General features: G+C 41.9%; 1 protein-coding gene across 1 annotated transcript; it reads left to right on the forward strand.

Moving 5' to 3' along the window:
- The first annotated feature begins 202 nt into the window (after positions 1–202).
- LOC124615570 (inosine triphosphate pyrophosphatase) lies at positions 203–5618 on the forward strand. Its single transcript, XM_047143552.1, has 3 exons — positions 203–415; positions 1129–1279; positions 4666–5618. Exons 1-3 carry the CDS (start codon positions 329–331, stop codon positions 4992–4994), a joined length of 567 nt encoding a protein of 188 aa, XP_046999508.1. The 5' UTR covers positions 203–328; the 3' UTR covers positions 4995–5618.
- The last annotated feature ends 7453 nt before the right edge of the window (positions 5619–13071 follow it).

Genomic DNA, 13071 nt, shown 5'->3' on the forward strand with positions numbered 1-13071 from the left:
ACTATTTGCGTTAGACTATAGAAATGCTTTCCGACACATATATTTCAACTTTACTGTGACAGAAGTACTCGCCTCAACGGTTACAAATGTGTAAACACTAGCAGAAAGCAAGTGAAACGAATACAATTTAAAACAAAACGAAATTTCCACATTGAGGTAACGACAGTAGTTCGTCTCTTGGTCATAATGAGATTAAACAATTACTAAGTTCAGCAAATAAACTAAAATCTGCACTTCGACATATTCGTACGTACCGGTACGCATATATAGGTTGTTGTGCAGTACAGAACCTACAGATCGGGAAACTGGGTGACAGTTGTCCAAGAGTATGTCTCGTTCATTAGTGTTTGTTACCGGTAACGCTAAGAAGTTAGAGGAAGTTGTAGCAATTCTTGGTAAAAGTTTACCGTACGAGGCAAGTTGAAACTATTATTTTGCTTACTAGGTTATGGTATACAGTACCTAGTTAGTGCATGTAGAGTTAATCAGGCGAGGTTTATGATCGGGATTTCCACTCAGTAGCGCACATGACAGTTCGGAATCCAAAATAATTCCCATCCTTTTTAGCTTCCGAATTTAATGACTGATAAAAATTCATTCAGACATTCCAAACAAAATTTTGTTTGCCGAGCTGTGAAATTTTTCACTTATTGTTGACACGCCGCCGTTCAAGACTTCGTATTTTACTACTGCAGTACTGCCATATGATTCCTCGAATATAACTTGCCTTTTCTCGTATTCAGATTAGGTATATTAGTTATATGCATTGTATATTGCGTTACGGCATTCAGTATAAAGAACCGCATCGCAAGTTATCTCAGCGTTGTGAGCAATGAACATAATAACAACAACAACTTAAAATGCATCTCTTTATGCATACTTGTATGAGGACAACTTAAACCACCACTCCTCAGGGAAATAAAGTAGTTGTTGAGATACAGTATGTAGATCAATAGCTTATACCAAATTCACCATTAATATGTATGGTATAACCAGAAAATAAAGAGGTAACCTAATGCATCTACTGTGTTAGGCAGTTTATTTATAGAATGAATTCTTACTGTTACTATACATCTGTTGTCACTTTTTACAATAATTTTAATTTACTTTACCTTCTGATTATTACAGCTTGCAAGTCAGAAAATTGATTTGCCTGAGTATCAAGGTGAAGTAGATGAAATATGCATAAACAAGTGCAAGGCAGCAGCAGCAATTGTGAAAGGTCCAGTAATGATCGAGGATACTTGTCTGTGTTTCAATGCTTTGGGTGGACTACCTGGTTTGTAAAACACTTTCATTGCCCATAAAAAAATCTGACATGCAAGATTCATTATAAGTGAGGGTTATTTCTATCCTTTACTGGTAATTCTTTTCAGTAGTTTGGTTATTATGTATGATATTTGTCTCATACTGTAATTTCTCCACATTCTTTGCATGTTTGTTGACAGGTCCTGAATAACTGCCAAATTGTGAGGAACCTGTATATCTTCATTTATTCTTTCAACTGCATGTGTTTTGTAGTACTAATATTAAGAAAAACTTTCAGGTACATGGAACAGATAAAATAATGCAGTAATAGAAAGCTGAAGTTACTGTAAACTGCATCTTTGTGATCCAGTAAACACCGTTGTTAGTGATATCAAGGTTTCCTGCTTTAATTACTGGAACCTGCCTTTTGTATAGACATGAAATGGCTGTAAATTTTACATTTCTGGATTGGTCAAAAGAACAGTGCTCAGGGAAACCGTTACCCGTTTTTAGATATATTTTTTCCCACGTGGAATGTTTCCCTCTCCCACAAAGATGATGTGACTTACCAAACGAAAGCGCTGGCACGTCGATAGACCAAAGATGATGTGACTTACCAAATGAGCAGCAACAAACTGTCCATTCACATGGATGGACACAGGCAGACAGTGTTTGTTGGTAATGAGGATCACCCTGTGGCTAAACATGCCTTGGTGCACGGCCAACACATCTTGGCACAGTGTTACACCGTCCGGGTTATCTGGATACTTCCCACTAACACCAACCTATCCGAATTCTGGAGATGGGAACATGCTCTTCAATATATCCTCTCTTCCCGTTATCCACCAGGCCTCAATCTCCGCTAATTTCAAGTTGCCGCCACTCATACCTCACCTGTCATTCAACAACATCTTTGCCTCTGCACTTCCGCCTCGACTGACATCTCTGCCCAAACTCTTTGCCTCTGTATATGTCTGCTTGTGTCTGTATATGTGTGGATGGATATGTGTGTGTGCGAGTGTATACCCGTCCTTTTTTTCCCCTAAGGTAAGTCCTTCCACTCCCGGGATTGGAATGACTCCTTACCCTCTCCCTTAAAACCCAAATCCTTTCGTCTTTCCCTCTCCTTCCCTCTTTCCTGACGAGGCAACCGTTGGTTGCGAAAGCTAGAATTTTATTTTGTGTGTATGTTTGTGTTTGTTTGTGTGTCTATCGACGTGCCAGCGCTTTCGTTTGGTAAGTCACATCATCTTTATATATAGAATAAATAAAAAAAGACTGGGTGTGGTGGTGGAATGATGGCTGTATAGTGCTGGAATGGGAGCAGGGAAGGCACTGGATGGGTGAGGGCAGCTACTAATGAAGGTTGAGGCCAGGAGGGTTACAGAAACGTAGGCTTTTATTGCAGGGAAAGTTACCACTTGCGCAGTTAAGAAAAACTGGTGTTGGTGGGAAGGGTCCATATGGCACAGGCTATGAAGCAGTCATCGAAATGAAGGATACCATGTTTGGGAGCGTGTTCAGCAACAGGGTGGTCCACTTGTCTCTTGGCCACAGTTTGTCGGTGGCCATTCATGCGGACAGACAGCTTGCTGGTTGTCATGCATACATAGAATGCAGCATAGTGGTTGCAGATTAGCTTGTAGACCACATGACTAGTTTCACAGGTAGCCCTGCCTTTGATGGTATAGGTGATGTTAGTGACTGGACCGGAGTAGGTAGTGGGGGGGGGGGGATGTATGGGACAGATCTTGCATCTAGGTCTCTAATACAGGGGTATGAGCCATGAGGTAAGGGATTGGGAGCAGGGGTTGTGTAAGAATGGAAGAGTATATTGTGTAGGATCTGTGGACGGGATAATTCCACTGTGGGAGGGTTGGGAAGGATAGTGGGCAAGACTTTTCTCATTTCGGGGCACAACAAGAGGTAATTGAAATGCTGGCCGAGAGTGAAATTCAGTTGCTCCAGTCCTGGGTGGTACTGAGTTATGAGGGGAGTGCTTCTCTGCGGCTGGATGGTGGGGCCTTGGGAGCTGGTGGGAGACTGGAAAGATAAGGCACGGGAGATTTGTTTTTGTACAAGGTTGAGAGGATAATTATGTTCAGTGAAGGTTTCAGTCAGACTCTCGGTATATTTCAAGAAGAACTGCTTGTCACCGCAGATGCGACCACCGTGAGTGGCTAGGCTGTACTTCTCTCCTTTGCCATTACTTCCCCTCCCCCTCCCCACTTCACCCGTGCCTGCCACCCAACCTGCATCACTTCACTGTACACCATCCCGACCATACTGTAGTCATGTGTGAAAGTTGCGTTTGCATGAGTGGATATATCTCTCTCTCTCTCTCTCTGTGTGTGTGTGTGTGTGTGTGTGTGTGTGTGTGTGTGTGTGTGTGTGTGTGTGGGCGCGCGCGCGCGCACCCTCTACTTACGAGTGACACTGTGTCATCTGTCTCTGCTGCGTACAACAGATGGCTACAAAGCCACGCTGATTGTTGGTGCAGCATCTTATGTCCCACCTTACTCCCGCCGATATAATTAATCCTATACTTTCAAATTGATCTCTGTCCCTGCGTCATTTCACGTATTTTTACGGGTTTACTCTTGCACCTTTCCAGTGCCACACGATATTGTATCTCATCCTACAAACCCCTCTTCACCCCCTACACTTTCTCTGTTCTATCCCAGTACGCACCCACTAATTCCACCATCCAGTCCCATCTGCCGTCCCCATTCTTCACATGTATCCACCCTCAGACCTGCTAACCATTTTATTAGTTATTCTTTACTTTGATCCTTGTGACTTATCACCAATTTCAGCGAGTTTTTGCGTTTCGCTATTGTCGACTCCCTCAGATTTCATCTTGTTTCCCCCTTTTGCATCCATCTCATTCTTTTTATTATATTTTCACATGTATTTGAGGGTATTTTTGCGAAATTTTTCGGATGTTATTCTACATTATTTACATAATTTTTTGCATTTTCCACACCATGGATCCTTGCTCCTTCCATCTGCTTCAATACAGAAAAGTCTCCTTACCCCTAGCCAGAGCCCAGTCCCACATATGTTTCCTGCGTTGTTGCTTGGCTCATTGAATCCCACCTAATGGCCTTACCATCAAACTAAAGTAAAACTGTTTTAAGGAGCTCTGTGGAGTTGTTAAAATGACCAATAAACTGAGTAGCAAGGAAATCAAACTGAGTAACAAGAAAGAGAAATTTTGTGCTGTGGCCTACTTGTAATCTCATGTGGGTATGGTTATTTTTTTATAAAAAAAATCAGATTTTCCAGGCTGTTTTTATAATTTGCTCACATGATTAAGTATTTTAACAGTGCCTTTGTGAAAATGTTGTGTTGTACCAACTTTCAGTACAAATTTATCATCAATCTATTAATTTTTTCTACTTTCTTATGTTTTAGGACCATACATAAAATGGTTTTTAGATAAACTTGGACCTGAAGGTTTACACCGCCTCCTGGCTGGTTGGGAAGATAAAACTGCATATGCTGTATGCACATTTGCATTTTCACCAGGAGGTGAAAATGATGATGTCATTCTTTTTAGAGGGAAGACATTTGGTACAATAGTGAGCCCTAGGGGACCAAGAGACTTTGGCTGGGATCCCTGTTTCCAGCCAGATGGATATGAAAAAACATATGCTGAATTGCCAAAAGATGTGAAAAATCAAATATCCCACAGAAGTAAAGCACTGGGTGAACTCAAAAATTATTTTGAAAGTAATAAATGATGATTTAATTGTGATTATTATTTAGTTTGCCTTTGATTACCTCTTACAGACGTGTGAAAAATATAAAATTCTTGTTTATAGTGGAATGTAAGTTGTTCTTGTTGCACTTTTGATGTCGTTTCAAGTTTAGATTTTTTTTTTTGTTACTGGATATTACGTGGAGCAACAGCCCAGAGATCTCATCTTTATATGTGGACATTATTGGTTGTGCAGACAGTTATTTTGTATACCGTAATAAATTCTGCAGTGGACAACAAATAAACAATCTGAAAAAAAGAGTCTGATACAAAGTCATTTTAGTACTATGGTACATTTTGTAATGAACAAGAAAAACTGTGATATTAGCATTACAACGTAGTGCCCCCTTTTTCTTTAACTTGCTGAAACTTACTAGTGCAAATAAGGAGTTGAGATGGCAGAAGGAAGTGGCCAATAGTGTATCGCAGTCAACTAGAATATCTGGTTCGTAAACTAGACAAACCTTGGACAGTTTTAGAGGCTTAAGTAACATACAACTATAATCTAGTTTGTCACTCACTTTTATACTGCATCAGTCTCTGGCAGTTTGCTTTTACACTATAAGACAACATTTTTATGATTGTTATTAAAAAGCATTACCTTTTATCTATTACTGTTCTCATTATAGTCATTTACTAATTGTTTCCCTTTCAGTATTTATTCAGTGAAAACATTTTCCATTTTTGACCTACTTATGATCCTGTATTCACACGTTTCTTTTTTTCCTTCTTCTTGACCTGAGTGTCATAGATTTATAATGATGATTATCAAAATAAAATCAAACAATGGAAAACCAGGATGGAATTATATATGAAAAGGAAAGTTGCCACTCACCATATAGCGGAGATAGGCACAACAAAAAGACTGTCACAAATAAAGCTTTCAGCCAGTAAGACCTTTGTCAAAAACACACACACACACACACACACACACACACACACACACACACACACATTCCATGTGGGAAAAATATATCTAAAAACAATGATGATGTGACTTACCAAACGAAAGCGCTGGCAGGTGTGTGTATATAGAGGGAAACATTCCACGTGGGAAAAAATATATCTAAAAACAAAAATGATGTGACTTACCAAACGAAAGCGCTGGCAGGTCGATAGACACACAACAAAACACAAACATACACACAAAATTCTAGCTTTCGCAACCAACGGTTGCTTCGTCAGGAAAGAGGGAAGGAGAGGGAAAGACGAAAGGATGTGGGTTTTAAGGGAGAGGGTAAGGAGTCATCCCAATCCCGGGAGCGGAAAGACTTACCTTAGGGGAAAAAAGGACGGGGGCACACACACACACACACACACACACACACACACACACACACACACACAAAAAGCAGACATATTCAAAGACACAGAGTTTTGGCAGAGATGTCAGTCGAGGCGGAAGTGCAGAGGCAAAGATGTTGTTGAATGACAGGTGAGGTATGAGTGGCAGCAACTTGAAATTAGCAGAGATTGAGGCCTGGTGGGTAACGGGAAGAGAGGATATATTGAAGAGCAAGTTCCCATCTCCGAAGTTCGGATAGGTCGGTGTTAGTGGGAAGAATCCAGATAACCCAGATGGTGTAACACTGTGCCAAGATGTGCTGGCCGTGCACCAAGGCATGTTTAGCCACAGGGTGATTTTCATTACCAACAAACACTGTCTGCCTGTGTCCATTAATGCGAATGGACAGTTTGTTGCTGGTCATTCCCACATAGAATGCGTCACAGTGTAGGCAGGTCAGTTGGTAAATCACGTGGGTGCTTTCACACGTGGCTCTGCCTTTGATCGTGTACACCTTCCGGGTTACAGGACTGGAGTAAGTGGTGGTGGGAGGGTGCATGGGACAGGTTTACACCGGGGGCGGTTACAAGGGTAGGAACCAGAGGGTAGGGAAGGTGGTTTGGGGATTTCATGGGGATGAACTAACAGGTTACGAAGGTTAGGTGGACGGCGGAAAGACACTCTTGGTGGAGTGGGGAGGATTTCATGAAGGATGGATCTCATTTCAGGGCATGATTTGAGTAAGTCGTATCCCTGCTGGAGAGCCACATTCAGAGTCTGGTCCAGTCCCGGAAAGTATCCTGTCACAAGTGGGGCACTTTTGTGGTTCTTCTGTGGGAGGTTCTGGGTTTGAGGGGATGAGGAAGTGGCTCTGGTTATTTGCTTCTGTACCAGGTCGGGAGGGTAGTTGCGGGTTGCGAAAGCTGTTGTCAGGTTGTTTGTGTAATGGTTCAGGGATTCCGGACTGGAGCAGATTCGTTTGCCACGAAGACCTAGGCTGTAGGGAAGGGACCGTTTGATGTGGAATGGGTGGCAGCTGTCATAATGGAGGTACTGTTGCTTGTTGGTGGGTTTGATGTGGACGGACGTGTGAAGCTGGCCATTGGACAGGTGGAGGTCAACGTCAAGGAAAGTGGCGTGGGATTTGGAGTAGGACCAGGTGAATCTGATGGAACCAAAGGAGTTGAGGTTTGAGAGGAAATTCTGGAGTTGTTCTTCACTGTGAGTCCAGATCATGAAGATGTCATCAATAAATCTGTACCAAACTTTGGGTTGGCAGGCCTGGGTAACCAAGAAAGCTTCCTCTAAGTGACCCATGAATAGGTACCCATGGCTGTTCCCTTTAATTGTTGGTATGTCTGGCCTTCAAAAGTGAAGAAGTTGTGGGTCGGGATGAAGCTGGCTAAGGTCATGAGGAAAGAGGTTTTAGGTAGCGTGGCAGGTGATTGGTGTGAAAGGAAGTGCTCCATCGCAGCGAGGCCCTGGACGTGCGGAATATTTGTGTATAAGGAAGTGGCATCAATGGTTACAAGGATGATTTCCGGGGATAACAGATTGGATAAGGATTCCAGGCGTTCGAGAAAGTGGTTGGTGTCTTTGATGAAGGATGGGAGACTGCATGTAATGGGTTGAAGGTGTTGATCTATGTAGGCAGAGATACGTTCTGTGGGGGCTTGGTAACCAGCTACAATGGGGCGGCCGGGATGATTGGGTTTGTGAATTTTAGGAAGAAGGTAGGGGTGCGGGGTGTCGGTGGGGTCAGGAGGTTGATGGAGTCAGGTGAAAGGTTTTGCAGGGGGCCTAAGGTTCTGAGGATTCCTTGAAGCTCCGCCTGGACATCAGGAATGGGATTACCTTGGCAAACTTTGCATGTGGTGTTGTCTGAAAGCTGACACAGTCCCTCAGCCACATACTCCCGACGATCAAGTACCACGGTTGTGGAACCCTTGTCCACCGGAAGAATGACGATGGATCGGTCAGCCTTCAGATCACGGATAGCCTGGGCTTCAGCAGTGGTGATGTTGGGAGTAGGATTAAGGTTTTTTAAGAAGGATTGAGAGGCAAGGCTGGAAGTCAGAAATTCCTGGAAGGTTTGGAGAGGGTATATTTGAGGAAGAGGAGGTGGGTCCCACTGTGACGGAGGACGGAACTGTTCCAGGCAGGGTTCAATTTGGATAGTGTCTTAATCCTACTCCTAATGATTCAACTCCCCAGACAGTGTTTGTTGGTAATGAAGATCACCCTGTGGCTAAACATGCCTTGGTGCACGGCCAGCACATCTTGGCACAGTGTTACACCGTCCGGGTTATCTGGATACTTCCCACTAACACCAACCTATCCGAACTCCGGAGATGGGAACTTGCTCTTCAATATATCCTCTCTTCCCGTTACCCACCATGCCTCAATCTCTGCTAATTTCAAGTTGCCGCCACTCATACCTCACCTGTCATTCAACAACATCTTTGCCTCTGCACTTTTGCCTCGACTGACATCTCTGCCAAAACTCTGTGTCTTTGAATATGTCTGCTTGTGTGTGTGTGTGTGTGTGTGTGTGTGTGCCCATCCTTTTTTCCCCTAAGGTAAGTCTTTCCGCTCCCGGGATTGGGATGACCCCTTACCCTCTCCCTTAAAACCCACACCCTTTCGTCTTTCCCTCTCCTTCCCTCTTTCCTGACGAAGCAACCGTTGGTTGCGAAAGCTAGAATTTTGTGTGTATGTTTGTGTTTTGTTGTGTGTCTATCGACCTGCCAGCGCTTTCGTTTGGTAAGTCACATCATTTTTGTTATATATATATATATATATCTGTGTGTGTGTGTGTGTGTGTGTGTGTGTGTGTGTGTGTGTGTGTGTGTGTGTCGACCTGCCAGCACTTTCATTTGGTAAGTCACACATCTTTGTTCAAAAAACAAATATATATATATATATATATCAAAAAACAAAGATGATGTGACTTATCGAACAAAAGTGCTGGCAGGTTGAAAGACACACAAACAAACACAAACATACACACAAAATTCAAGCTTTCGCAACAAACTGTTGCCTCATCAGGAAAGAGGGAAAGACGAAAGGATGTGGGTTTTAAGGGAGAGGGTAAGGAGTCATTCCAATCCCGGGAGCGGAAAGACTTACCTTAGGGGGAAAAAAGGACGGGTATAGACACACACAAAAATTCAAGCTTTCGCAACAAATGGTTGGTTCATCAGGAAAGAGGGAAGGAGAGGGAAAGACGAAAGGATGTGGGTTTTAAGGGAGAGGGTAAGGAGTCATTCCAATCCCGGGAGCGGAAAGACTTACCTTAGGGGGAAAAAAGGACAGGTATCCACTCAGTCTCACACACACACACACACACACACACACACACACACACACACACACACACACATATATCCAACCGCACATACACAGACACAAGCAGACATTTGTAAAGGCAAAGAGTTTCGGCAGAGATGTCAGTCGAGGCAGAAGTACCGAGGCAAAGATGTTGTTGAAAGACAGGTGAGGTATGAACGGCGGCAACTTGAAATTAGCGGAGGTTGAGGCCTGGCGGATAAAGAAGAAAAACAGTAACATATGAATTAGAAAGTTTTTGTTTTTTGGCCAGTCCCTAGTTATGCTTGGAAAGCCTTCTATTATTATTATTATTATGTGCTGCAATGCTGTGTCTTCATTGAAAACCAAACATATTATGCTACTACTTTGGTAACTCTACATCTGCCAGCAAAGCACGTCTTCTGACTGTTGCATCTAAAAATGTACAGTACCATAGTGTGTCTGCGTGAGGGGAGGTGAGACAGGCATAAAAATAGTGGACTTCTTGTCTGTCAGGGAGCTGACTCCTTGACTGGCTTTTTTATGTAACTTTTTTTTTTTTCTAAAATTAAGTATTTTCCTAGGTCATAAGGCGAGTTCTCATAGCGCATTTTCCTGGTGCAGTGGCATTGGGCTGCTAATCAGGAGAATTGTGACTGAAATGTCTTTCCAGCCATACTGATGTAGGTCCTCAGCACCTACAAAATCATTTCACCATGCTGGGAGCTGTTCAACCCCCCCTCCCCCCCACCCCACAAAAAAAGACATGGCATTTAGTGAGTTACATAAAACATATTTAATTTCTATAAGAGACTCTATGCTAAACTCTTAGAGATGAGTGTACATAAATGTTAGACATACTTAAATTAACAACAGGAAGTAATTCTTTTGTCTGTACACACAACATATGCCGTAATTTGTAAATAAAAGAAATCCATGGGAACCAACATTAGAGTTGAGGTCAGCTTTAATTAGTTCATTAAAGAGTTCTCTTAAAGATGATAGTGGATAAGTACCACATGATGTTTTTATGACATTCATTTAGTCAGTGAAAGCATTATTATTAAAAGCTGATTTAACCCAGCACATTCTACATGAATAAAAATTATTAATATATATTTGTTGGCAATTTTAACTTGTCATAATGTTCAAATTATGTTAAGTTATTGATTTTTTTGCCTCTAGCATCTGCAGATTATGAACTGCAAAAGTCAGTGAGCCTGATTATTTGAAAAGCTCCAGAATGTGTTTTTTTCCAACACACACACACACACACACACACACACACACACACACACACACACACAGAGAGAGAGAGAGAGAGAGAGAGAGAGAGAGAGAGAGAGATCTCCCCCCCCCCCTTCCCCTCCCCCCTCCCGCTACATTTCAACAGCCACCACGAGATTTGATGGAAGAACATTGTGTATAGCAGGGAATGACAATATTGACTTAACTACCCAGATCACTAGAATAGTAGAGTCTTCAGTTGCCTTAGTCTTTCTCAGGTATTAGGGGCTATGACTGGATCAACATAATGATTCTCTACTGGCTGAAATGGTGTCAGCGTGTCTGGCATCATACACACTGTAGCAAACACTTGTGGAGGGTACCGTCATACAACATGAAAAATATAAGACCTTTAAATGACAGTGAAGGCTATGGTTTAATGTCAATCAACATTAATATGCTTAAAGATAAATGATGGAGCAAGGAGTGTCAGGAATAGAACGAAACTAGTGAGTGGGGTACTGGGAAATATGGTTACCTTCTTACTTTCGTCCAATTTTGTAGATGCTACCAAAATATGTCGGACTTCTTGTTGAAGTGTGTCTGTGCATTCCTATGCCATCAGTTGCTATAAATACCAACATTGTGACCCTACCTTCATGGCATGCAATTGACTGGCAGCTTAGAGGAAATGCAGTAAATCTATACATGAAGCTGGAGCTAAATGCATATCGTGCCACTGTGTTGTATTAATTATCTGGTGAGCATTGTTGTCTGTTCAACGTGTACTCCACTCTATATCAATGATTAAAATGAAACAAACTGAAATTACCGAATGTTGTACCCAGATGCAAATAATTTGTATAAAGTGCAACAGCTGAACTTCTGATTGTCTGTCACTTCAGCAGTCAGGAAATCGTTATCCAAAGTGAATTCGTTAATACAGATTCTTTCAAAATTAGTATTAACTCTTGAGTGGGTGCGCCTGTGTGTAAAGTGCACCAACCACAAATAACATTGTCTTGTACCATTCCATTATTGTTTTACAATTGAACGCCAGTACCTATTCATTCATTATTGCTTCAGCTAACATACACTAAAATGAGCAGCAATAATACAAAATAAAAAGCAAGTTAGGTGAGAAAAAAATTTACAGTCCATGCAAGAAAATGATCCAATTCCGAGCTAGCGGCACAATCCCACAATGAGACAGTTGTTTAAGAGATAATTAGCAGTCGAATAAGCAGTTGGGCGGGATCTGATGTAACTACACTGTTTAATGCTTTCAGTGGGTTGTTATTGTGTTAACACTTGTACGCGACAACATATTAGTATAGTGAAAGTTTATTGTATTATTGTTTAATCAAATAGTGGTAAAGCTCATATAATCTAAGTTTATTGTATCATTGTTTAATTAAACTAAGATTAAACTGCAATTTTGGTCATGTGTGTTTACCTCAGTAACTTAAAGGCAGCTATTCTTTTCATGTGTATAAGGTATGCTGCAAACCCAGTCATGTTATAAAAAATGGTGTGCCTGCTGGAGGGTTAAGTGGTGTCCCTCTACACATGCAAACAAAGGTTCTTATTGACAAGGTCACAGACTCCTCCAAGCAGGCATCAACTACAGTAAAATCAAATAGCTTGCAAAGTCATTTATTACCACAAAGAGGTAAGAACGATATGTGCTTCTCTAGAAGTACTCTATCTACCTCACAAGAGGTTAAGACTGTTGAAAAAGTGAGCCACATACCAAAGAGATCTCGTTAACAGCCATCTGATAGCAGAATATTGGTGTCACTGAAGTCAGCTCAAGTGATACTAGTGGGATTGAGGTATACAGTTCCTCTGTGGTTTCAGAAGGTGACTGCACAAAAACTACAAGGCATACAGAAAGTAGACACATGTCAATGAACAGAGCAATCTCCAATATTTAACTCGCTTTGCGGGTGCTCAATATGGGCAACATTTGTTACGTGGCAAATGTGTATGCAGTTCATTGAAGTCATTGTCCTGAATAGCCCAGGAAAATGCAACAGCAGCCCACTTTGCAAATCTGTTCATAGGGATGCCTATCTGCAGGTGTAAAATAAATTTGATGCAACAGTATGGAGCGGGAATATGTCTACACGTTCTGGCACCCCTGCTCCCAAGTGCGACTACACCAAGGAACATATTATGAATCGAAATTTGGTGAGATGCATTATCAACTGATATGTGTCTTTTTCTGTTTGAATTG

Source organism: Schistocerca americana, chromosome 5, assembly GCF_021461395.2.
Source record: "Schistocerca americana isolate TAMUIC-IGC-003095 chromosome 5, iqSchAmer2.1, whole genome shotgun sequence".
NCBI classification, from domain to species: Eukaryota; Metazoa; Arthropoda; class Insecta; order Orthoptera; family Acrididae; genus Schistocerca; species Schistocerca americana.